The sequence below is a fragment of the Eleutherodactylus coqui genome, chromosome 1 (genome assembly GCF_035609145.1).
Source record: "Eleutherodactylus coqui strain aEleCoq1 chromosome 1, aEleCoq1.hap1, whole genome shotgun sequence".
Classification (NCBI taxonomy): domain Eukaryota; kingdom Metazoa; phylum Chordata; class Amphibia; order Anura; family Eleutherodactylidae; genus Eleutherodactylus; species Eleutherodactylus coqui.
This window is the reverse complement of record NC_089837.1, coordinates 429086401-429114023: the sequence shown is the minus strand read 5'-3', so window position 1 is coordinate 429114023 and position 27623 is coordinate 429086401. Positions and strand designations below refer to the sequence as shown.

General features: G+C 49.1%; 1 protein-coding gene across 4 annotated transcripts in view; it reads right to left on the bottom strand.

The window, feature by feature from the left end:
• DGKH (diacylglycerol kinase eta) overlaps positions 1–27284 on the bottom strand; it is a 198955-nt gene extending 171671 nt beyond the window's left edge. For 3 of the 4 annotated variants that reach the window (XM_066581692.1, XM_066581715.1, XM_066581706.1), the window contains exon 1: positions 1362–1633. In XM_066581692.1, the coding sequence (XP_066437789.1) occupies positions 1362–1631 (270 nt within the window). In that variant the 5' untranslated portion in view covers positions 1632–1633. Of the gene's footprint in view, positions 1–1361; positions 1634–27090 lie in introns of those variants that run through there. The other variant, XM_066581698.1, reaches the window with a different exon arrangement.
• Positions 27285–27623: the final 339 nt, after the last annotated feature.

Below are 27623 nucleotides of genomic sequence, written 5' to 3'. Positions count from 1 at the left end.
GCGAGTGCGATCTCTACGCCGCGGATAAGAAAAACTAGCCATCTCACTGCATGATGGGACTGAAGTAACGAATTCTTCACCTCGCTGTCGGAGGCTCCGTTTGGAACCTGTCGGCGATTTCCAATAAACGACAGGATGAAATGGCGCGGCGTGCAACGCTCTCCGTCCTATAACATGCAAATGGAAACCAAATGAATCCCGTTCAGCTCCATCATATGATGGATCTGTTTGGCCAGTGGGTTCTTCTTTACGGCTACCAATATGGAGTAAGAAAACGGGACCCTAAATGGTGATGTGAAGAAAGCATTAGGCTGTCAGGGAGAAGTCTGTCAACAAGCTTGCTGACGGTTTCCAACAACAACTGGGAAGAGGAGTAGAAGTCATATAATGTATATCACAAAGGTTCTCCTCTTTCAATGTAGACCACAGCTTCATGTGCACTATATACGTCTATAGGCTGATGCAGAAGTAGTCACTGGCATCACTGTTCTGCCGGGTATAGATAACTTGGCATCGGAATAAGACACTTTTTTTTTCCATTGTCCAGTTGTGAATTGGATTTTGTGGCGGATCAACACTGCTGCCCGAAGCTTACGTTAATTCTTGTAGCCTGGGATGCTGTGCGGAGATTAAGAGGGCATCCAGTCCTGCTGCTACATGTGTAATCCGCTCAGCATATCAGAGGGCAGAGCAACAAGTGTGCCGCTCACACCGCAAGACACAAGTACTGCAGTGCACAGGGGACACGCCAACAGCACCACAACATGCCAGTCCGTGTCAGGTCCAGGACTGCAGCTGCAACAAGTCACCTATGTGCAGTTCAAGAATAGACGATTACCACCCACAGCCTGGCACATGGGTTCAGCTCGGGCACAGATGTACCACTATACCAGGACTAGGGCCGAGAGACAAAACAACCTTCTGGCAGATAAGACACCTCTCACATGTCTGCCATACAACATTTTTCACCTGGCACTGTAGATGGGCATAGATCTGCCAGGGGGATATATATGAGAGATATACATACACACACAGAGCGGGTCTGGTACAGATCAGAAGTGCAACAGGTGGGCACCAACTTGTCACAGAACATAAAGGGGCAGCTGTGGCACAATAGTAAAGCCCTGGCACTCTTCTACACAGATGCAACCAAGGTACCCGGTGTGCCATCCAGAGACCTCCGGGTGCTGGGTACACGGAGGAGCATTTAATGGGCAGTGTAGAGGTGAGTGCCAGTCCAGGCTGGTAGAGCAGGAAGCTCAATGCCAGGCTGCAAGAATCCAGTTCATGCACACACTATAGATGTACAGCACACACTACATACATGTACAGCACACACTACATGCATGTGGAGGGCTCACCTTGCTGCGGATCTGCCCGGAGGTGGACACTTTCCGGATGAGTTTCTGGGGTCCCTCATGTTCGCCCTCGCTGTCTGAGGACTCGTCTCCGGCTGCCGTCCCCGAAGTTGTGCCGGCTGGAGGCTCCCGCATCACGCCGCTCCCGGACATCTTGTCACACTCCTGCCGGGGGGAAACAAACCAATCGGTGTCAGCCAGGCCGCCCACTGCTCTCCTGCCGGCCGGGGGCACAGTGCAGGCGGCGGGCACAGGGGCGCGCCTGGCCGCCATCTTCCAGCGACACCGCCCCCTCCTACTACTGCCCGTACAGTACTATCACCCCCGCCCCTCCCTCCGCGCTGTCACACCCGACCACCCCACACTAATGTTACCCTGCGCGGTCCTTCCCACAGCATCCCGTCTCCATGACCCTCCAAGCAGGCCGGGCACCGCCGTCATGTAGCGGCAGCAGACGGTCTCCAGTGCCGCCTAGAAGTAACCCGGCAGCTCATGTGTGCAGTCCTCTCACCACTCCGTGTCCCCCCTCCACCTCTGGCTCCTCACCTCCACCCACACCTCGTGTGCCCCCCAACCACCTCCGCCCACACCTTGTGTCCCCCCCCCTCACCGCCACCTACATCCACACCCCATGTCCCCCCCCCTCACCGCCACCTCCATTCACACCCCGTGTCCCCCTAACCACCACCGCCGACACCCCATATCCCCTCACCCCACCTCGTGTCGCCCCCCCCCCCTCACACCAAGCTCCGTCCATACCCCGTGTCTCCCCCCTCACCGCCACCTCCGGGCACACCCCGTGTCCCCCTCACCACCTCCGGGCACACCCCGTATCACCTCACCCCACCTCCGTCCACACCTCGTGTCCCCCCCCCCTCACCGTCACCTCCGTCCACACCCCTTGCCCCCTCACCGCCATCTCCGCCCACAGTGTCCTCCACTCACTGCCACCTCCGCCCACACCTTGTGTACCCCCCCTCCTCACCGCCACCTCCATCCACACCCCGTGCCCCCTCACCACCACCTCCACCCACACCCCGTGTCCCCTCACCGCCACCTCCGCCCACACCTTGTGTACCCCCCCTCCTCACCGCCACCTCCGTCCACACCCCGTGCTCCCTCACCGCCACCTCCGCCCACACCCCGTGTCCCCTCACCGCCACCTCCGCCCACACCCCGTGTCCCCTCACCACCACCTCCGCCCACACCTCGTGTCCCCTCACCGCCGCCACCTCCGCCCACACCTCCTGTCCCCTCACCGCCGCCACCTCCGCCCACACCTCGTGTCCCCTCACCGCCGCCACCTCCGCCCACACCTCGTTTCCTCTCACCGCTGCCACCTCCGCCCCTACACCCCATGCCCCCTCACTGCCACCTCCACCAACACACCGTGCCACCTCTGCCCACACCTAGTGTCCCCTCACCACCACCTTCACCCACACCTCGTGTCCCCTCACCCCGTTCCACCTCCGCCCACACCCCATGGCCCATCACCACCACCTCCGCCCACACCTCGTGTCCCCTCACCACCACCTCCATCCACCCTGTCACACTTCGTGATGGCCCTTCACCACCTTCGTCCATGTCCCACCTTGTGACCCCCTCTCACCACCTTCGTCCATGTCACACCTTGTGACCCCTCTCACCACCTCCGTACACTGTTACACCTTGTGACCCCTCTCACCACCTCCGTCCACCCTATCACACCTTGTGACCCCTCTCACCACCTCCGTCCACCCTGTCACACCTTGTGACCCCTCTCACCACCTTCGTCCATGTCACACCTTGTGACCCCTCTCACCACCTCCGTCCACCCTGTCACACCTTGTGACACCTCTCACCACCTCCGTCCACCCTGTCACACCTTGTGACCCCTCTCACCACCTCCGTCCACCCTGTCACACCTTGTGACCCCTCTCACCACCTCCGTCCACCCTGTCACACCTTGTGACCCCTCTCACCACCTCCGTCCACCCTGTCACACCTTGTGACCCCTCTCACCACCTCCGTCCACCCTGTCACACCTTGTGACCCCTCTCACCACCTCCGTCCACCCTGTCACACCTTGTGACCCCTCTCACCACCTCCGTCCACCCTGTCACACCTTGTGACCCCTCTCACCACCTCCGTCCACCCTGTCACACCTTGTGACCCCTCTCACCACCTCCGTCCACCCTGTCACACCTTGTGACCCCTCTCACCACCTCCGTCCACCCTGTCACACCTTGTGACCCCTCCTACCACCTCCGTCCACCCTGTCACACCTTGTGACCCCTCTCACCACCTCCGTCCACCCTGTCACACCTTGTGACCCCTCTCACCACCTCCGTCCACCCTGTCACACCTTGTGACCCCTCTCACCACCTTCGTCCACCCTGTCACACCTCATGTCCCCTTCACCACCAACTTTATCCACACTTCCCTCCACATAAATGACGAATGCCACCGCTCTCACCCGCGGTCCCATTAACACACAGCACTACAAGAACACTTGTCACACAGCTACTTCTGTGCGATTCAGAGCATACAGTCTTCCCAGCACCGGTCGGACTATACGGCCATATTCAATAAAGCTGCCAGAGATCCACCCAAACACAAGATAAATATCATTTTAAAATAAGTGAATAAATCGCTCATGATGGCGGCCATCGCCAGCCAAGCGGAATACGAAAGCCATTGTGCGCTGAAAATACAAGCGTGTTGCACGGTCATTTGCAACTTTGTGCATAGCTGCTCTGTTTTACCTTTGCTTTTCAGGCTAGAACCTCCCTGACAGGCAAGTTTAGTCCGGCATGTTGATGGCCGGATCATTCTTATGAACGATCCAACGCACAACAGACCGGTGGCATTCTAGTCGACACTTATGTGTATGGTCAGCAGAAGGGCTTATTTACATGAGCAGTTTTCATGTCTATGCGGTCTGTATTTGTGGTTATACAAATATGTTTGTTTGTTTTTTATTTCCTTTTACACGGACTGTAAAGAAACAGGGCGTCCTATTCTGGTCCAACTTCTCAGGCCACGGTCACCTATTTGAGTCAATGGGTGCACAAAAAGACAGATGCACAGAGGGGACATCCATGTACTCTGTATTTCACCGACTATTGCTAAGCAATGATGGAAAAAAAGTCGGCCTTCAGTTTTTTGTGTAGTGTACAGAAGTTGATGTACATGTGTGTTCTGGATGGTCCATGTAGTCTTGTGTTTCTGTGTTTTTCCACTGTCTTCCATGTGTATGAATATGATGTGTATAGCACCTTTGCCTATGTGTATGTCATGTGAGCTCATTTTATATATATATATATATATATATATATATATATATATATATATATATTGTGTGTAAGTGTGCAAAGTGTGTGAGAGGGGCTTTTTGGCTGTTTCCTTGGAGAGAGAAAGAGAGCCTGGCCTGTACTTTAGATACCTTTGGTCTGAGTACAAGAAGAGATGGAAGAGGCTGAGCGGATACCCCTTTAGGCCTCATGTCCACTAGCTAAATAAAATTGCGGATTCCGCAGCGGATTTCCGCGGCAGATTTTGCCCATAGGGAATCATTGGCCATCTGCGGGTCCATTACATTTTTTTTTGCACCCGCGGATGGGATTTAAAAGAATTGCATTTTTTACGCGCGGGAGAAAAAACGCGGCATGCTCCATTCTGCCGCGGATTTCGTGCGGATCAGCAACATTGCTATCACATTGATAGTAATGTGTGCGAATATCCGCATGCAAAAAAAATACCATTTAAATCGAATCCGCAGCAGTATTTTTCAAGTGGACATGAGGCCTAAATGCCGCAAACCCCTTCTTCCCCTTTTCCTGGCTCATGGAGTACTAATGGAGTTTGCCCACCGTGCGGTGAAAAGTGCTGCAAGATCCGTGAGAGTGGACCGGTAGACTGTTGGTGGAGTTTCTCAATAATAGTGTCTGGGACCAGGGAACCACAGTTAACTAGGCCTGTGTAAGTCACCCTGTTTCTCCAGTGTTTCCTCCGTCGCTTCATGTGTTCTGAACCCTCACTAATGTGCCGGTGGATATAAAAAGGACTCTTGTGAATTATATATTCAAGTTTCTCAGTAAACGGCTTCACCGACCGTTCCTGGTTCGACCTACTGAATTCTACCCAGTGTGTGGACTCTTATTTATTCTCTGGAGAGATCACCATGGAGGAAGGAACGGTGGCGTCACGAGTGACAAGAAGCACTAAGGTAATCCACTTGTGGGTTTCCCTATTTAATATAGTCTGCCCACGCCCCTTGGACATGTCCCTGGTTACCCTCCGCATGGGAGATGGTAGAGCCACCGTGACAAGACTCTATCCCTGCTGTCTCCTAGGCTGGCGCCCACTCCTCGGATGCTGCAGTAGGAGAAAAAAAACATGCACCGACATAAAATGGACGCACACATACCGCTGTCAGAGACGCATTAAAAGTGGTCAGTTTTTCCGCGCAACAATAATACACACTTGTGTGAACGAGGTCTAATAGAATGTTGGCAAGAATTTTGCTAAGATTAGGAATCCATGTCGCTCGAACGCATGAGTGCCGGATGGGCGTAGCTGCACACCAGCCATATGTGATCTCCTTCATGCGGGCATCTGCTAGGTGATACCGCCATCCACGCACCTTGATTACGGCTTGTATAAAAGGAGTTCTGCGGCTGGATTTATGGTAGATTCACAAATGGCAGATTCATTGCAGAAATTCATAGTTGAAGGTCGGTTCCATACATGTGAATGGGGAGGTTTCTGCAGCATGTGCATGGATTTCTGCAAGCCTCATTCACAGGAATGGAATGGTCACAGAAATTTATAGAACAAGCCAGAAATGTGTCAGTGAAACTCACAGCACATGGACGGAACACGTATCCATACGAATGGGCGCTTAAGATTCCGTTTAGCATTGTGCAGCTAAAATCTCTCCTCGTTAGAAGGTTTGGCCGTCTCATTGCAAAGCCGAGTCAGTGAGGAAATGCAACAAATGATGCTTCAAAAAAAGTTGCAATGTAAAAAGCTTTTCCATTTTGAATCATTCAGAAATCATTCATTTCACCAGAAAACTTCCATTACCATCTGCTTTCCATTTCAATGTCTGAGGACAGAACATTTTAGCAGAAACCCATGGAGGTGCACAGTTTTCTATTATGAGCTGGAATGGAACAGGTCCCTAATGGGCTCATCAGATTCTGCTATTGATTTCCCACCCAGTAATGCAGGGTGGTAAAATCTTCTATTGATCTGGGTTGATGCTGTAATGCAGTCTGGACATCTCTCAGAAAGATGATAGCCAGGGTGGCGAAATTATCCCTACTGGCGTCGTTACTAACGAAGTACGGTAAATGGATGTAACTCATCCTGTCTCCTAGACATGGCTTACTGGTTCCCAAACCCTGCATTCTGCGCCCACCATGCCGCAATAGATCATATTGTACGCATAACCAATAAAGATATATTGTTTAGAAAGTGGAGCATTTTAAAAATAATTAAATACTGTACATTCCTCCACAGGTTTGTATGTGTATATCTGTCATTAAACCTGCCCAAATGAGCCATCACCACCAACTGTACAATACCAGTAGCATTCACGTATTTGGCAGAATGATCATTTTACTTAACGGAGTGAACATTTCGAACATCAGTTATCCAAGCTGATATGAAGCGGGCATTAAGATACTGTTTATATATATATATATATATATATATATATTATATAGTAAAGTTGGGCCATTGACCAAAAACCTGTACAGCCAAGAATTCCCATATTGGCATACATTTAACTCCTTAGTGACCACCCAATCATGTTTTTACGTCCTGCCATTGCAGGACGTGTATGGGGGGGAGATAGCGCTGCTATCTCCCTCCATACATTGCAGGTGTCAGCTGTTTATTACAACTGACACCTGTGTGCAACAGGACTGTTAACCCTTTAAATGCCGCTGTCAAATCTGCATTAAGCTCCGCCCCCATCCCTCCCATTGCAAACAGTGCCAAGGGGCGGAGAGGGGGCAGGAGCTCAGTGCACTGCTCCCGGCCCGCCTCCTCTCCCTGCAGAAAGGGACATCGTATATCGTCCGGGCGTGAAAACCAGGGCTATATACGGACGTGTGAATAAGCCCTTAGGCTGGATTCACATGGGCGTATATATCGACCGGATTTTCACACCCAGCCGATATACACTGCCCCTCTGATGCATTGGTTTACAATGCATCATTGCACATGGACGTATTTTCGCGGCGTAAAAGCGCCCAGCCAGCCAAATGCGTTTCTGTCGGGCGCTTTTACGCCACCAGCTGCATAGACTCCTATGGGAGCCTATGACAGCTGCCGGAGAAGGGAGGTGGGAGGGAGTTCAGCAGCTCCTCTCTGCCCCTTGCCGGCTGTTTGCAATGGGAGGGTGAGAAGTGTGGCTTAGCTCCGCCCCCTCCCATTGCTGGCTGTGACAAGGGGCGGAGAGGGGGCAGGAGTTTAGCATACTAGCTCCTGTCCCGTCTCCTTTCCTTGCTGAGAGATGGCGAGGGGGATACAGTTTAGCAGACAGCGCTAAGCTCCTCTTGCCCAATGGAATTGCGGCCTTGGCGTATATGCACCGTGCCAGGGCCGTCAAAACGCGTGCACGAATGTTAAATTTGTGCGCCAGTTTTTACGTCGCCTGGTGCTTATGTGAATCCAGCCTTATGAGCCATTTTAGGTATACTTAAAGGGGTTGTTCCGCGCCGAAACGGGTTTTTTTTTTTTCAACAGCCCCCCCGTTCGGCGCGAGACAAACCCGATGCAGGGACCTAAAAAAAAAATCCGCACAGCGCTTACCTGAATCCCCGCGCTCCGGTGACTTCTTACTTACCTGGTGAAGATAGCCGCCGGGATCTTCTCCCTCGGTGGACCGCAGGGCTTCTGTGCGGTCCATTGCCGATTCCAGCCTCCTGATTGGCTGGAATCGGCACGTGACAGGGCGGAGCTACACGGAGCCGCTCTCCGGCACGAGCGGCCCCATTCAGAAAAGAAGAAGACCCGGACTGCGCAAGCGCGTCTAATCTGGCGATTAGACGCTGAAAATTAGACGGCACCATGGAGACGAGGACGCTAGCAACGGAACAGGTAAGTGAATAACTTCTGTATGGCTCATAATTAATGCACAATGTACATTACAAAGTGCATTAATATGGCCATACAGAAGTGTATACCCCCACTTGCTTTCGCGGGACAACCCCTTTAAGTGACAAATTAATCTCCCTCTGTAAGGGGGCCTCTTAAACCTACAGATTTATCGTTTGAACGAACGAACAATGTCAGAGTTCACTTGTGCAGCCTGTTTATACGAGAAATCGTTCAGTCAGTCACATTCGATGTATAAATGAATGAGAATGACTGAACGAGCGCTATATAAACTCAACGATCAGTGAACGAGCCAACGATGGTTTTGAATGATTAGTGAAATGTGACGAGTTCTGCCCTTGGCGTACGGTTAGACAATAAGCGTTCACTTTTGCTGTTTTGAACGATTTTTTGAACAATAATCGTTCTGTCTACAAGAGGTTTAAGCAGCGCATTAAAAGCAACGAGCAAGGGGGAATAGAAAAGCACATAAGACAAGTGATCTCTATGCTGCCACCACATGGCTGATCCAAGTACCACATCCCAGTACACCAAACTGCAAGTATGTAGCAGAAATCTGAGGGGCAGCTTCGAATTTCTCTATCCAATTTTTCCCACGATTACACTCCTTTGATCCATATGCTGAAACCCTCAATGAATCTACAGCATAATTGTGGGTTTTGCTGTGCAATTTGCAGAAAAACATATAGCTTACACATTCTGCCATGACTGACCTCACCCTATAAATTCAAATGCTATGGATACTGTGCTAATGGTCTTGTCTGAGAGTCCGGGCTGTAGTGCCCTATCGCAGTGCGAGCCCAGTGGAGTCCTCTCAGTGATAGTATGTGCTCAGGTGCCCTCGATATTCAGGAGCTGCTGCACCCTCTAAGCATCAGTCAGCCATGTGGAGACCCCACACTCATGAATACGAGAACTCCGCTGCAGCTGGTTGAAGATTCATTTTATCAAAACTAGTAAGAATAAAGTGACAGCGCTGGAATCAGGGTCTCTCTCCCCACTTCATGCAGTCCTCAGGCAGGAAAAGGGAAACTTAGGAACAGATTCTCTTTAGGCATTTTTAAAGCACCCAACAGATGAGAAACAACGAGATGGATCCACATATTCAGGAACACTGGTACATTTAATACGTTAACCTCGCCACTGTTTTCAATGGGAAGGGGCGGGGCGGAGTCTAATTGGGAGTCCAATCCCTGCGTGGTTCAGGTAGCCGGCTCAAGGTTGACTCAGTCTGCCTGCCTTTCTTTCGAGGTCGGTAAAAGGAGTATCCAACTTGCTGGGAGGGAAAACATGGCTGGGGAAGGCAACGGCAAACCACCCCACAAAAACAGTCTGCCAAGAAGATGTCACAATGTTACGTCACCCCAGGAGTCAGTCAATGACTCGGTGCTTGCACCAGGGGACTTTACCTACCAACACAAAAAAGGGATTTTTTTTTACACCATTTCAATTTTTTACATTCATCTCCCTATCGGGGAATTGAACCATAACAGCTATGATAATACATTGCAGGACTTCTGTACTACAATGCTTTATAACTTACAATAGTGATCATAAGTAATGGAAAACCAGAACACTAATATCTGACATCTTATTGCAAAACTATCGACCATCTACATAGATCGCAGCATGTGGGGGGGGGGGGGGGGTTAACAGCGGGGATCACTGTTATCTATCCCTGCTGTTGCAGCAGGAGGCCATCTATCAGTCACAGCCGACTCTCGCTGTGGGATGGCACGGGCTCAGCTTCAGATACTGTGTCTTCCATAGGATGTAAGTTTACGCCATGTCACGTTAGGGGGTTACAGAGGTTATCTGCAACTTTGTGATTTTTTTTATTGATGATCTACCCTCAGGATAGGTCATCAGTAGGTGATCAGTGGGGATCTGCTGCTCGGGATTTATTCATAATAAAGCTATGTCCACACAGCCCCGATCTGCCGCAGTTTTTCCAAACAGAAAAACAGGCGATACAATTATTTACTAAACAGGTTCTCTAAGGATCAACATGTAAAACACTGTTATTAGCAGCCCTTCTTTATTTTCACACACTCTCCTCCTGTGAGACACTTTGGATATTTATCTGTTGCTCTATATTGCACCATTTTATACATTTTTTAGCTCATTTTTCTCTGGAAATGGTTATAAGGCCTTTGTTCGGCCTGTTTGTATTACAATTGGAGCACTTGTAAATGTTTGTACTTTATTAAGCCCAATGTCCACGGGTGGGTTGGAATTGCGGAACACCTGCGCAGATGATCCACAATTCAAGCCGCCCACAGGGATGCATGGGTGTCTGCAGCTTAATTAAAGCTTGCGGATTTGTTTTGCTGATCTCCTGGTCCGGAAAACAAATTGTAGCATGGTCTGCTTTGCTGTGGTTCCCGCACAGACGTCTTCCATTGATTTTAATTGTGAATGGCCCGCGGATGCCGCAGGAAAGCAAGATTTTTTTTTTAAATGTACTGCGCATGCTCGCAGTGCCCTGGCCGGCACGCCAGCACGCATCCACAGTACAGGTGGAATCTGACCCGCCGTGGATATGAGGCGTTAGATATATGTTTATTGTGCTGTTGGGCCGCCTGCAGACGACTGGGTCGGATCCCTTGCGAGAATTCTCGCAGCGGGATCCGACCCGCGTCCCTGCAGGGACTAGTGCGGCTCTCATCTGCTCCGGCTGCCATCCAGCCGGCGCACCGGGAGTGACATATCTGTGCGGGCCTCTGCAAGACCTGCACAGAAATAGAACATGCTGCGATTTGTTTACTGCGCGTTTACACGGACAAATCACGTTTTGTAATGCAATTCTATGCAAGCGGGCACGGTCAGAAATTTTGCGGGAAATCCCGCCCGTGGGCAGGGGCCTTAATATGAAGGGAAAAAAGACAATAAAAATTGCAAGTTAAAAAAAAGTGAAAAGTGCATTGTGAGGATCATAAGGTATATGTGTGCACAATACCCCGCAGTGCTCAGAGCTTTAATAATCTTTTGAGCTTTGTACACAATTACTATTATGTTTATATTTCTCAGCTGTGTTGTGCAAACAGAAATCAGCTGATAAATGCGGCTGCACAAGTGAGATCAGAGCACTTAAAATAATAATCTAGCACCAGCAGGTACCATCAGTAAACATCACACATCTCGGCTGATAAGGGGAACACAGGGCGGCCGTGCTCAGACCAGCAGAACAGGCACATTTTTGCTCTGGTATTACAGACCAGTGTCCCAGTCTCCAGGACTCAACTGACCCGAATTCAGAGCATTATAGGGATCTACGATGCGGTGAGTTTAGGTAAGTAGACCGCGGTTGGGCGTGGACACTCGTCTGTTATGTGGGAGTAAAACAGCCTAAGGGTTTGTTGACATGGTGCGGAAATATTGCCATTTCCGCACTGTTCTTTGCAAAACTGCATTCTCGCAACACAACACACAAATTTCACCCAATTTTTCATGCCCGTGTGAAAAGGTCCCCAAGAATTAAAGATCTGCTTACTGCTGGAAAGGACATCTACTCCACCGAAGAACAGCAATGGATCTAATACATCCCTTTTTTCATCTTGGCATGTTCCATGAGGTGGTATTAGTGTATCTTGGCGCCACCAGAATTACTGGTGGCGCCAAGATACATGCAGTTTGACAGTTTGCCGCCCCCTGTTCCTGATTGGCTGTCCGTTTGTCTCCCTGGCAGCGGTCTCACAGGTCCTATAGTTGCCGACTGCAGACGTGGAGGAAGGATGAGAGGTGTTGGATGGAGCGGTGAGTGCTGGGGACAGAGTCAGCGTGCAGGACTTGTCAGCGTTGCTGTGGGACGCAGCGGTAAGCGCTGCGCAGAGAGAGCCGACGGTCAGGACTTCTGAGGGCAGTAGTGGGACGTAGTGGTGAGCGGTGCACAGTGAGGCGGCGGTCAGAACTTCATAGTGGTGCAGTGCCAGGGAGCGGTGAGCGCTGCACAGAGAGCTGCTATTTGGAAACTAGTAAGCGGAACAGTCGGTCAGACAGAGTGCTGGTGGGGACCCTGTGTAATGAGTGGACCTGTTTGCCTTTAATGGAGGCCGTCCGTGTGGAATCTGCAGTACAATAGAGCATGCTACAATTTTTCCTCTGCTCACAGAATACGCAATTCGTATCTGCGAGTAAATTTCACATGCTTTACAATGCTCGCGTTTTGCCACGGATTCGGCAATTGGAATCCGCCCATGTGAGCCTGGCCTTACCCTGTATAATGGTTCTCTGTAGAGTGTGAATACGGCTCCCCCTTCTGCTTGGTTTTAATATAGCTGTATCCTGTGCTGTTAATATGGATGTTTTTTATTCTGTATACTAATCCAGATTTGTATTTTACATTCATACATGTTTTGTTTTATGGGGGTCTGGTTTGCTGAGGTATTTATATATTTGACCTACAGTGTATCCTTATTGGTCCAACTAAATAGGCGTTCAGTTTTCACAACTAGTAGTTGCACTTCTGTGGCGTTTATGCCAGTTTTTCACAATGAAGAAGAAATAAATTTAAAAAAAAACTTGGTTTCTTTGGATGAGTTGCCTAAAATCAGCAGATGCAACACTGTATGCAGCACACAAGTGAGACGTGCATGCAACAATTTTATGGCTAACATACAAGCAGTTACAGGTGGGGGGTCCTAAGCCAGCCCTTCTGCCAGTACTGTACGGGCCGGAACTTCCTCTCCTATATTCCCATGCTGCTTGACATAGCCCTGCTCCAATTAGCTACAAGGCAGCATCTGAATGCCTGTCCCTCTGTTGCATGTAGTAACTAGCAGTGTCCCCATGTCCCCGTTAGGCCACTCTCATATAGGTGCTCTTATGGGAGCTGCTGGAGAAGGGAGTTTAGCAGCCTGTCAGCTAAGCTCTTACCCCCTTCCCTCCTCCTCTCTGCCCCTTGCCGGCTGTTTGCTATGGGAGGGGATGGGACGGGGTGGGAGCTAGTTGCTAAGCTCCAGCCCTGTCCCGCCCCTTCCCATTGCTGGCAGACGACAAGGAGAGAGGGGGCGGGAGATTAGCACACTAGCTCCCGCCCCATCCCCTTGCTGAGAGCCGGCGAGGGGACGAAAAAGGGGGAGGCAGTTTAGCAGAGCTAAACTGTCTTCCTCCGCCCGACGGTATCCCAGGTCAGCGTTTACTCGCCAGACCCGGGCTATCTGAAGGGGCGCACAAACGGGAGATGCAGCCAGGAGTTGGTTAAAGGCTGCTTCTCGTTCACGTGATTTTCAATCGCAGTGTGGCCGTAACACGGCCAACTAAGAATTGCCTACGCTCATGTGAAAGAGCCCTAAAAATGTATGCAGAACCACCATATAATTAACTGGAAATCCGTGACTCAACTCATAGAACAGCCATTCAAACTCATAGCAGCCTATCTTTGGGGAGGTGTTTTTTTTTTTTTAAACCTAAATGCATGAAAGTTTAATAAATAAATAAACAAAATAAACAAAAAAAAAACGTTGCAAATCTACGTTGTAAAATTCTTCACTAAATCCTATTGCAAACGGATTGTCAGGCCACAATAAATGCATTGAAGTAAAAAAAATACTGCCCCCAAAAGTGTCCATAGTTTTTGAAAAAGTGTCCAAATTTTGTAACATTAGTCTTTTAGAGTGATTTGGTGCTTTTATACTTTTTCGGAGTTCATGGTCTTCTAAAACTTCTCTATTGCAGGTCAAAATATGTTTTGGTCGGATTTACCTTTTAAGTGAAAGGACCGACTTCTCTGCAGTGGAAGTGATCGCATTACACCATTCTGGGTCTTCCGGGAAGGAAGCCCTCCATCAATACCAACTGGAAACAACCACTTGCCTCTTCCCAAAGGGAGGGAAATCATTCTGTTGTGCATTGTAAGGGAGCAGGAAATACTAAGTGCCTACCACGGGGAAAAACACTTAAAAAAATTGCTGCATTTGTAGACCTGCACAAAAGTATTAAAGAAAGAATCTATATAAAATGTCTGTGAGCCATTCTTCATCTACGTACTAAGCTCCACAGTTTGCCATCTGATTGTTTTCTATTGGCAGCTGTAATTTCTCTTTGCACTAGTTTTGTCATCCTCCTCTGTGGCGTTCTATGCGCCTGACCTAATTATTCAGCCTTATGACCAAGTGTCATGGGCTCAATCAATTCAACTCCAGTGGCAGCGCCTGCGATGTACAGCAAGGCCAGCTGGTAACAGTATTATGTATGGCCAGACCCTAAAGAGACTCTCTGGCTGCATGACTTGACAGGATATCCCATGACTGTAAAGCGAGCAGAAGACGAGAACTGGGGTTGGAACAGAATTAGTAATCAACACAATACTTCTGTCAAGTGTGAGTAGTGTATTGTATGAATCAAGTGTAATCTCATTCTGCCAAAACTGTAAAGAATACCAATTAAGACGTTGTTGCCTTCTTGTAATCCCATACAAATTGCTTTAATGATGAAATAAAACACGTGATGCACTCATTGGCTCAGACGGCCGTAGGTAGCGCATATGATATACGTACTTGCTGAGTGCTGCCAGTCCCCATGCACTATCTTGGCATGTATGCGTCAAGATAGAGCATGACGAAATTTTTTTCGCCAGAGTAAAGCTGCTTGCACACGGCAGAGACAGATTCCACATGCAGAATCCGACCCTGGCAGCAGCCGCATCTGTGCGTACCTGCTCTTCTAGATTTTCATCTGTACTGCGTGTGGGCCGCTGGTCGCACGGCTTCCATTGACTTAAATGGAAGCCAAACGTGCGGACACCGCAGTAAAATGGAGCGTGCTGCGATTTTTCAACCGCGAGCGGAAACTGCAATTGGTTCCCGCTCGTGTGCATGAAGAATCACTTTTGCATAGCATGCTATGGGAGATATTTGCTGCAAAATTCGGAAACGCACGTCTGCTCCAGATTTTAACAATTCAAATCAGTCCGTGGGCATTCAGCCTAATACATGCAGGCGTGAGTCGTCCAATAGAAATCATTGGGCTACTGGAATCATGCGTCACATGCAATGACAATACGCCCATCTGAGAGCAGCCTAAGTTTAACTGTGTTAGGCCGGCCTCACACAAACGTGTCAGTATAGCATATTCTACGCGCATGTACCAATCCCCCTTAGGTATCCATGTTAACGTTCACATGAATTACGCATAATACACGCTGAAGAAATATCACAGCATGTTCTATCTTGGTGCGTTTTAGACGTGCATACACGCAAAGATAGTACATGGCAATGGGCAGCCCAGAGCAATGTCATTGCATACAGGCTGTGTGGTGTGCATGTATATCATGCAGTCCCACGCTGTGAGACACACTTGTGTGAGGCAGGCCTACTGCCGATCTCACATGTCAGATTTGTATTACAGAATCTGCGATAGTCACCCGCACAGACGATCTGCAGTATTCCGCATAACTAAAAGAATAGAACATGAGCAGACAGCTATTGCGATTTCCGCTTGCAGAAATAATGTCACAGTATATTCTATTTTCGTGCGGATTCCGCACGGACGGCTTTCATTGAAGTCAATGGAAGCTGTCCAACCCGCGGCGCATCCAAAATTATTATTGAAGATAGGCCGCGGGCACTCAGAGCCGGGAACAGGGCCTAGATTCCACTGCGGGCTCCTGCATGCGGAATCTTACCCGTCCGTGTGAGACCGGCCTCAACCCGCCTGCCTGCAGCAGAATCCAACCCCGACAGCAGCTGCCTCCACGCGTACCTGTCATTCCTGTTCTTCATCTGTACTGCGGATGGACCTGCCGTATCACCTTCAGACATGCGCAGTAAGGGTTTTTTTTTCAATAGTTTTTTCCCCATGCAGTCACTAGGCAATTAAACGGAATCCGCGACCTGTATGCAATGTTAATTGCGGTTGGGCCACAGGTCGGATGGCTTCTGCGCAAAAATGGAGCATGCTGCGATTTTTCCTCCACGAGTGGAAACCACTCGTGTGCAGGAAGAATCGATTTCCCACGGCATGCTACGGTTGGCATTTGCCGCGGATCCGTAATGCGGACGTCCGCTGTGGATTTTGCAGCATAAACGCCCGTGTGCAGGCAGCCTTAGTTTGGTGACTAACCTTACACTTGCATTTTGTTTTGGTTTTAATTTATTTGTAAATTTTCAAAGTTTTAACAACCAAACAGGTAGAAAGTAGGATCCGCAGGGACATCAAAAGGACATAACCAAATAACAAAACATCCAACAAGTTACAAAATAGCAGTCCCACGCCATAACCCTTCCCACTACAGAACTGTAAAGAAAAGGGGGGCAAGAGAGATGATCACAGTATGACCTGCGCCCAAGGTAACATCAGCAACAACCAAGCGAAAGAGAACTAGCTGGGCAAGACGTCAAGAAGAAGTTTAAGGTCAAAAGGATAGGAAAAAAAGGACGAGAGGGGGGAAAGAAAGTCAAGAAGGGGGGTTTATAGTCAGATTTAGGGGATATTAGCAATCAATGAGTAAAAGACAGACAGAGTGACAAATGGGCCCCGAACCAAAGCAGGACTGCTTAATGGAGGTTAGAGTTATATTAAAGGGGTTGTCCCGAGGCAGCAAGTGGGTCTATACACTTCTGTATGGCCATAATAATGCACTTTGTAATATACATTGTGCATTAATTATGAGCCATACAGAAGTTATAAAAAGTTTTTTACTTACCTGCTCCGTTGCTAGCGTCCTCGTCTCCATGGAGCCGACTAATTTTTGGCCTCCGATGGCCAAATTAGCCGCGCTTGCGCAGTCCGGGTCTTCTGTGTTCTTCTATGGAGCCGCTCGTGACAGAGAGCGGCTCCGTGTAGCTCCGCCCCGTCACGTGCCGATTCCAGCCAATCAGGAGGCTGGAATCGGCAGTGGACCGCACAGAAGAGCTGCGGTCCACGAAGCAAGAGGTTCCCGGCGGCCATCTTCACAGGTAAGTATAGAAGTCACCGGAGCGCGGGGATCAAGGTAAGCGCTCCGGTAAGCTGTCTGTACGTCCCTGCATCGGGGTTGTCTCGCGCCGAACGGGGGGGGGGGTTGAAAAAAAAAAAAACCCGTTTCGGCGCGGGACAACCCCTTTAAGGCTATCATAGGGGAGTAGGGAAGCCAGGAAATGCAAGAGCTGGACAATTCTCCCAAACTCCAGTGCAGTAGGGTCCGTAGAGGATGCAAGCTCCTCCTGGGTCATCTAGTTCAAAGCAGAGAAGTAGTACACAATTCTGATGGAAATTCTACAACGGCTGAAAAGCCCAATTTCTAAACTATTATTTTTTTCTGTACCAGAAGCCTGTGAATCATGAATAGGTGCCACGGTAAAGTGCAAGAATTAGGCCTCTTTCAAACAGGCAACAAAATTGCGCGATTTTCTCACGATGAGACAGTGCTACAAATCGCATGTATGTGACGCCCATGCATTGAAATGGGTTCCTTCACATTAGTCATGCTTTTTAGGCTGCTACATTGCGGGGAAAAAATTAAATAAAAATAAAGGTTGCTGAATATTGTCAGGATTTGCTATGTGCTATAGCCCAGGTTTCCCTATGGAGCCTTCCTTTCTGTTGCATTGCATGAAAACGTGTTTTTCGTGCGGTGCAACCTTTCCAGTTGGAAATCCTACTGCAAATGCCCTAAAATAAGACTGCAATAAATCTGCATTAAAAAAAAACAAAAAACATCACCTAACAGCTGCTGTCAGGTCCGCTGCATGTCTCCTTCTGAAGCTCTGGCACACTTGCTTGTAGTTTTCAGAAAGCGCTTCCTGGTTTGCAGGTTCAAAATCCCCACCTCCAGAAAGAGCTGGCTGTGATTGGTTCCCGAGTGCCGTGGCTCAGCCAATCACTGCAGCGCTCTATGAACCAATCACAGACATCGCATTGAATGGCTGTGATTGGTTCATCAAGTCTGCCGGAGCTGCAGAGGAGACATGGGGCTGACCCGATTGCGGCTGTTGGGTGATGCTTTTTTTTTTTGTAATGCACTTAGGCCCTATTTTCAGAGTAGGGCTTATATTTCAAGCCCACCCGAAAATCCTGGCAAAAGAGTGCTACAAAATCGCAATAACGCAGCGATATCATCATGAAACCAATTCAAATTTTTAGTTGCAACTAAATATCTATACTAACTATATATATATTATTCATTTGTCATTTAAATGATTAAAAATAAAAAAAACTTAGATAAATTGTCCATCTTATGATGCAAGGAGACTACAGGATGTATGCATTTAACATGTGGAAGAAACTTTATGAGGCAGTACAAATTAGGGTATTTGAAGAATAAAAGCCCTAGTGTTCGTGCATCAATACGTTGTCTCATTCATGCCGGATTTACTCAAGAATTTCACAACCTTGAAAATTAGACCTAATTAAAAGATCTCAACAAGTCAAGTCTCTGCAACGCAGTCCCATTGTGCCCAGTAGGTGGAAAGTAAACTTTCCTACCAGAGCAGGCCTCTGCATGTCAACCTTCAAGGCAAATGAAACCACTAAAAGACGAGTCAAGAGTAATAATATTCCGTTATTTAACTGGGTGGTTTATGCCTGCTGGAGGCAATTGAGCAACATATAAAAAAAAAAAAACTAATGAAAGAAACCATTACCTGGCAGCCGCCACTAACACAAGACGACGATGTAGAAAACTAGTGGCAGCCAAACCTTTGCTTTACAGAGATGAACTTGCCCATGCTTGAGGTATGTACACAACAAAGAGACTCGATGCTTTGGCTTCTTTCCAATCTCCCATGTTTTTCCCATAAAATTCTCCCACTAAATTGGCATTAAAAACTGAAGATAGTGGCGTGCCATCCAAGCCCAATGGTTGAGAATGGACAACAAAGAGGGTATTTATGACTAGGCTGGAGATGCAATACTAGATACAGCCACAAGTGCGGATTTAAATGATCGGCCTCCCCTGCACCAGACTCTCCCTTCTCCAATTCATCCTTATTGCGGCAGCCAGGCTCATCTTCCTATCCAGCCGCCACTGAGACGCCTCTGCCCTGGCTGTTCGTCAAATACAGGATTCAATTCAAACTCACCACCATGATCGACAAGGCTCTCCAAAGCACCACCCTACATTGCCTCCCTCATCTCAATCCACCACCCAGCCCGCACCCTCCAGTCCACTAACAAAATCAAATTAAGCGCTCTTTCAATTTGAACCTCTCATTCCAGCTTCCAAGAATTCTCCAGAGCAGCACCAGTCCTCTGGAATGCACTACCCAAAACTATCTGGACAATCCCTGACTCACAAAACTTCAGGCGTGCTCTAAAAACGTACCTCTTCAGGAAGGCATACCATATCCCCTAAACCAAACCCATCTACTCTGCCTGATAACATGCTCCCTATCCTACTGACTGAAATCCCTGCCAGCCGCAATCAACGGCCCCTGCAGTCATACCGATTCAACTGCTCAACCTGACCATTGTCTATGTGTATAGCATCCCTCACTCTCCACCTCGCCATACCGTGCACATCTCCAGCCCCTTTACCTTCTGTATCACCCCATTATTTGTAGTATGTAAGCTTGTTGGAGCAGGACCCTCACCCCTACTGTTTCCATCAACTGATTACTACATGTAGCAGTGGCTTTGTTTCTGTTCCCCCTGTATTCTAAGTGCTGCGGAATATGTTGGCGCTATATAAAGATTATTATTATAGTTTGTTTAGTGTAAACACAACGTCTGTGGTTGATCAAAAATAGTCTGGAGAAAAAAACTCAGTCATTCATAGCTGAACAACATGCAGACCAATTTGTGCAGAGATCCCCTCTACGGACACCTTCTTGCTAAACTAATGACAGTCATCGCTCAGTGGAAAAGCTGTACATCAGCTTCAATGAGCTTCCTGAGCGACTATCTGAATGGCAGTTGCTCCATGTAAATCTACGGCATCCTGTCCACGGGCGATATGTCACTGAGTTATCCGTGGTGATAATCCGGCCGCGGGTAACGCAGTGAATGCTTCCCGAAGTCCACGAGCGTAGAAGCATAGTGATTCTCCGCTCACGGGATTCAAATCGTGGCATGCTGCAATTTGCCGTGATCCCCCCCACCCCCACCCCCGTGGCGGAATATCTTGCCGTAAAGCGCACAGCCGCGAACCCTTCGGAGGAGTAGGCTGACATACTTGAATACACTTTGTTTGCTCTGCATGGTCTGACTTTGTGCAGCCAACACCTTTATTTAATACTGTTTGTACAAGCTCGTCATGCTACAAGGAAATTCATTTACAATATGAGGAAAATGTATAACAATGTAACGACATGCCGATACTGTCACAAAGGGCTCCCTCACACGGGCGTATATGTCCCACGTAGTTTTCATGTATAAAATAGGCAGTACGCAGCAAATATATATGTACATGTGTATTTGCTGAATATGTTAAGTCTCTGTAGCCTATATTGGTGCTTAATAGGCCATGCTGGGCAGATTCCCCGGCCGCTGCATGTCAGGTCTTCCGTTTTTCGTTGTAGCTGCGCTCTCCTCTATGGAAGTGCTGGCCGCAACGAAAAAACAAATGTGGCCAAGCTGCTCCAAAACCAGCGGCTAAGTGCCGTGGGTTTTGAAGCAGCGCTTTCCCAGTGGAAATCTTGCAGTTATTCGCTGCAGCCAAACCACAAGATTGCCGGCAGGATTCCGCCCTGGGGAACCCAGCCTAAGGCCACTCTCACACAGGCGGTTTTTACAGCGTTTTAGCGGGCATTTGAAACGCCATTTCAATGGGGCTTCTCAGATAAGTGTTTTAGCGCGGCGTTCCTAACACCGCGCTAATCGAAAGCTGTCTCTTCTATTTTAGTGCGTTGCAGCACTTTAACGCACCGCATTACCCATTGCAATGATGGAATGCATTAAAAACGCTGTAAAACTATGCGTTTTTACAAACGCCTGTGTGAGACTGGCCTAAAGGCCCTTGTACACAGCAGTGGGAATCTGGAACTACAATGGGATGCTGTCGGGACCCTACAGAGGTTTCCTAAGGATTCCCATCTTGTGATGCTCTGTGGATTCTACAGGTGGATTCTCTGTCCGTATTTACTGACTGAGTACGGAAAGCACACGGACCAATTGAATTAAACTGATATATTCGGATGTGGGTTTACGTGGATCGATGTTGTGCATATACAAAAATCGCATTATGTTCGATTCCAGGCTATATTCACAGCTAACTGAATGAAAAATAGTGTGAACAGGCAATTTGCAGCCATCAAGTCCTGAGCTTAATTAGCAGTGACATTGCCCATTCCCACGATCAGGAGCTGCATGTTGCAGGAGAAATGCGCTGCTGTTTGTAATTCCCTCAGTCGGTAGCAATCCTCCTACTGTCCAAACTACAGACAGCTGTCTTCTTCTCTGAGTGTGGTTCACAGCTAAACCCCCTCCCTTTCTGTCCTGCTCCCATAGGAGTCTATGGGAACTCCTGCGCAGCTCGATAGGTCAGGTTCCATCTCTTCTCGCAGCACGGACCTCAGATGTGGACATTGTAGCCACTCATGTCCTATCTTTGTTAGGTGCACATTTTTATGCGTGTCTAAAGGGTCTTCATCTGAACGGTTCTATAGGAAACCATTGGTTCTATAAGACGCAATCTTTTCACGCGCCTTTTCTGCGCTAAAACCACGCGCGTGTGAACGAGGCCTTAGAGTACGATCACACGTTGTTGGAAGTCTGCTGTGGGTTTTAGCATGGATTTGCATCATAATCTGCATAGGTTTGGACTTTGGTGCAGATTTTGACATAGATTTCACCCCCTCATCTGAAGAGGTGACAATCCGGCGCATCAGGTCACTCTGACACATGCGTTCAGAAAACGCTGCTCAAAATTGTGGCACTTTTACCGCGTTTATGAAAGCATGTCACAGCGCTTTTTTAATGCACCACATCATTGTGATGGTTGATGAGGTTTGTTAAAAAGCACTGAAACGCGTGAATATAGGAAAGCTTGCTAAAAATCGCGGCGTTTGAGCGCAGGTCTGCGAGGCCGCATTGAGATCAATGGGAGCGTTGTAACACTGCGCTCAGGACGCCTTTGTATGTGTAACAGTGGCCTAATGGCTCATTCACACAGGCATATTATGTGTATTATGCCCGCGTATAGCCCATGCGTAACACGCAGTGAACGGAAGCAATGGACTTTAATTGTTCCATTCATACCTACGTGTGGGCACCGCGTATCATTATGCAGGAGAGATAAATCACAACATGCTTTATTTCTCGGTGTATCACACACAGCCCTCGTATGCGTATGGGCAGCGTTTCCACATGCATCCCCGCCCGCTCTGTTCAGAATTAAAAATCACACTGCGCATGTCCATGATCACGTCATTCACGGGTATGGATGGTGCCATACGCAGCGTACACATCTCTGCCGACAGAGCGTATGGGCTGTAATGCGTACAACAACCCGCAGTGCTGTACATCAACGCCTGTGTAAACGAGCCCTAAGTTGACATACTCAGATTAATTAAAAGGGTTAGTTCAAATTAACGTTGGAACTATGGTTTGTCGCTGAATTCCTTAAAAAAATTAAGAAAATAGGACAAATGAGCTGTGCAAGCATCAAGGTTTTGTCCTGTAAAATAAAGGCTAGCCAGCCGGAAACCAAATGGACTCCATTATAGTCAATGAGGTCCGTTCTGCACCGTTCTATCATACGACGGCTCTGTTTGGCGAGTGTGTTACGTTTTCCTGCTCCCATAGTAATAGCATGGCCGAGCCCTTAAGCCATTGTTTCCCTGCAGTATGGTAATGACATCTCACCCACAATCCCTGTACAGGAGATGTTATACAGCCAATCTGCATCATTTCCACATTCCTGCGGGTCGGCTACACAACCAAATGACAGATATACTGCTGTGGCTACCGGTAATAATAATATATTGTGTATATATATCATAATTACAGTGGCTCCATAAGTTAAGCCTGTTACATTGGCTACACAAGACTATGTGGATATAACTGACATGCAGGAGATAACTGGGGGCATTTACCCCACCTTAACTAAAACCTAAGCTGTCTGCAATCTCCTGTGTTCAAGTGTAAAAATGTGTGCGCCTTAATCTGAGCGGCATCCTTCGCTCTGTAGTTACAGCCGCTCTCTAATCCTGCCAAATAATGAGATCACATGGCGATTATAACAGTCCTGAGACCCTCTTGTGATTTCACTCTGACCCATCAGGAAGCAGAACATTGTGCCTTGTATGCTGCCGGTTAGCAAGGAAAACCGGGGGGCTTTTAGCTGGACCTAAAACAGGATTATTCTGCTGCGGTTTTTAGTTGGATCTTCTATGTCTTTATCCAAAGTACAAAGAGAAATGTTCTAGTTCTGAAGCCAAGGAAGGCGGCATTCATCACCAGCGTCTAACAAGTCAATGGAATAGCAGAGCGCGCACAATGTCACCAGCGGCACGCTGCCTGAAGCAGGGAGCAAACATGTTCCCAGCGATGTGGAGAAGACGACAAACTGTCAACTTCCAACACACAATTGCCAAGCTTAAGGGAAAGATGGAAATATACGAGAATTCCAAATTCTACTGTGTTGACTTCACAGACTTCAACGTACAGGGATGATGCAGAAGACTTATCTCAGAAGATACTATGTATCCATTATATCCGCTGACCTCTATCTGCATAGGCAATCCTTAATAATCCAATCTCTCCCATCTGTGGTGTTCACAGTAAGGGGGGCTTCCAGTACCCGCTCTGTAATTACCACAAGGGGATTGGACCTCAGCAGATGGAAATGGAGAGGTCTTAATGACCTATATACATAGAATAGGTGACAAGTGTTAGATTGCTGGGGGTACCACCACTAGGACCCCCACAATGACTAGTACAGGGATCAGAACCCCTCGTTCTTCCTCTACAATGTATAGAGCGGTGGTCCAGCACCACACAACTCTACAGGAACGCTCTCACTCAGCTGTTGATGTAACTGCTAATGTAAAGAGTAAGGCCGGCTTCACACGGACGGATGTGTAATTACGCACGCCGTAGCGCAATTTTTTTCCACTATGAACAAGGCTGTCCTGGGCGCAGGTCAGTGGATTTTACTGCCCTTTTTCTGCCCGCAGGGCATGCTTTTCTTGCTGGCTGAACACACACAAAATTAAATGCTCAATTTGTCTAATGAGTTCCAAATGTCTTCTCTTTCCTGCGGTATTATGTAGCGTTTCACCCATCTCCTTCCGTATTGCACACGCATTTGCGCACCCCCCTACATTGACTTCTATGGGGACCTTTGGTGCACAAGTACACAGAAAGATAAAGCATGTTCTATTCTTTTTTTGTGCGGCCGAAATGTACACGCCAAATACACACGTGTACACTAACCCATTGGAATCAATGGGTTCTATTCTCTGCGTATTGTGCGCACACATGTGTGAAACTGGCCTAAAGGTGACCAGATAAGCACTTTAGCCTACGTTCACAAACTGCCGATTTTGGGATGGATCTGCGTTATTTCAGCCCCTCGGATGAGATCAATGCTGAAAATCCACACGCTGCGGATTTAAGAGCCGCACCGCAGGTCCATTTACACGCCGGATTTTAGCTGCAGAGTGCGGAAAAGATTTCATGAAGTTGCTGAAGCTGTAAAATGCTGATTTTCTGCTCCGAGTGACCGTACCTCAATGTTGGGCCATCTTAAAGGGACTGGAGCCGTCAATGTGAAGGCGGGGCGAAGCTTAGAACCAACAAAGGAAAGGAGCGCAGAAAGCCTGTCGGGCAACTCGCTGCTGATTTACATTTAGCAAACATGGCAGAAAACTGACAATCTTAGGGAAACGGCAGATGTCTGAGCTGAAACAGCGGTATGTATTTACCCCCCTTCACATCGCCCACCGTCTATTAGGCTTGATTTATATGCAAAAATCGTGCAGGCAGACGTTACATCGTACGGAATAGCACACCATTCTGAGTGCAAAAAAGCTGGGCTACGCTAATAAGTGATGTAAAGCAGCGGGCGCTTCTGTGCCATCCTCTACCCGCAGCACTATGTAACTGCTTGTCCAGTGATGATAGATCGCCACATCAACCTTATAACCGATTAAACATACCCATCACTAAGCACGCAGCGTCCCGGGCGGCTCTGTGTATTCAGTACATCAGCAGCCGTGACCCTCAGCAGTTCTGTTGCTGCATTCCTTATCACATCAGTCCTTGGAGTTCTAGCCAGTATCTGGTCATTGGCTACATGCTAGCCTGCAGAATAGCCGAGGCTGTAACATGCCTGCCGCTGATACACATGTGAAATCTAAGGAACACGTCAGGGAATATTCACACACGGCCGACCGGTTGCAGAACTTTCTGCGGCTCTCCCGCTCATCTGGATGGGGTTTGCAGAAATCCATGCACATGCTGCAGAAACAGCCCCGTCCAGATGTGTGGGGCGGACACTGCAGGCAGGAGGCCCTTTAACTCATCTGTCGTGTCACTATACACTATAGGTTCCATTCACACTTGTCATCAACGCCCGACGGATTGCCAATGCGATAAGTCGGGCACCACTGTTATCCAAAACACAGCAAATCCAGCAAAGCAGTGTGAAAAGGGCTTAAAGCATGAAAAAAAAAAACAACACAGCGCCTGGAAAAAACTAGGCTGATTTGGTGCCCAATACCAGATGCCTCGCCATAAAAAGAAGGCATTAGCAACATGACCATTATAAGCGAAGAGCAGTTAGTCCATCCAACATGATTTACACTACTGACTACTGGACCAGGAAACACTACTCAATGTACGGCAGCGGTACGTAGCGCCCGGACGTACAACGGCCAGTACGCGGTGCCCAACGGCCAGTACACGGCAGCGGTACGCAGCGCCCAGACGTACAACAGCCAGGACACAGCACCGGTACACGGTGCCCAACGGCCAGTACATGGCACTGATACGCAGCGCCCAGACGTACAACAGCCAGTACGCGGTGCCCAACGGCCAGTACACAGCACCGGTACGCAGCGCCCGGACATACAAGGGCCGGTACACGGTGCCCAACGGCCAGTACATGGCACTGATACGCGGCTCCCGGACGTACAACGGCGGGTACACAGCGATACGCGGCGCCCGGACGTACAACGGCGAGTACGCGGTGCCCAACAGCCAGTACGCGGTGCCCGGACATACAACAGCCAGTACGCGGTGCCCGGACATACAACAGCCAGTACGCGGTGCCCGGACATACAACAGCCAGTACGCGGTGCCCGGACATACAACAGCCAGTACGCGGTGCCCGGACATACAATAGCCAGTACGCGGTGCCCGGACATACAACAGCCAGTACGCGGTGCCCGGACATACAACAGCCAGTACGCGGTGCCCGGACATACAACGGCCTGTACGCAGTGCCCAACAGCCAGTACAGGGCAGCGGTACGTAGCACTCAGACGTACAACGGCTGGTATACGGCACGTAGCGCCCGGACGTAAAAGGGCAAGTACGCAGCGCCAGTGAGCACTACCCAGTATACTCTACCAGTACATGGCACTGGCAGTGCACCCTTCATTCCTCCAGAGAACTGGCACATTCGCCAGGGTCCATACATTGTTAGCTACAGCCTGCCCTGTGCAGACACAACTAGGTCACCCACGTCCCCCACAGCCCGGCTGCCAGTCTCTGGCACAGAGCGGGCACTAAGTTCCCGGAGTCAGCCCCCCGTACCCACCATCTCCTCCCACACCGGGCTCCGGCCGCTGTACGACGGATATGTGTTCTCCATCATCCCCCCAGGAAGTCGCCGGAGGTGTCAGGAAGAAAGCCGGACGGTCCGGGGAGTAGTGCTGGCGGCACGGTGCCTGTCGCTGTCCCGGCTCCTCCCGTCCGTCCGCACACAGCTCCGGTGAACAGCTTCCCGCTCCTCCGCTTCCTCCACTAGTGGAGACACTCCTTCTCATCTCCCCACTCCTGAGAGCCGCTTCTTCCCTCCTCCTTCCCGCCCCGCTGCAGTCCGTCCACTGTCTGCCCGCTCTCCCTGCTGCACCCGCCCGGCCACCAGTGCCCGGCACATGATACTGCATGCACACAGCCGGCCACCAGTGCCCGGCACATGATACTGCATGCACACAGCCGGCTACAGTGCCCGGCACATGATACTGCATGCACACGGGCAGCCAGCCGTTGGAAGGAGAAGACGGAGTGTCCGGCGGGGTCTCCACAACCACTTCGGCTCACACCGCACTCTGTGCAGGATTCCTGGCG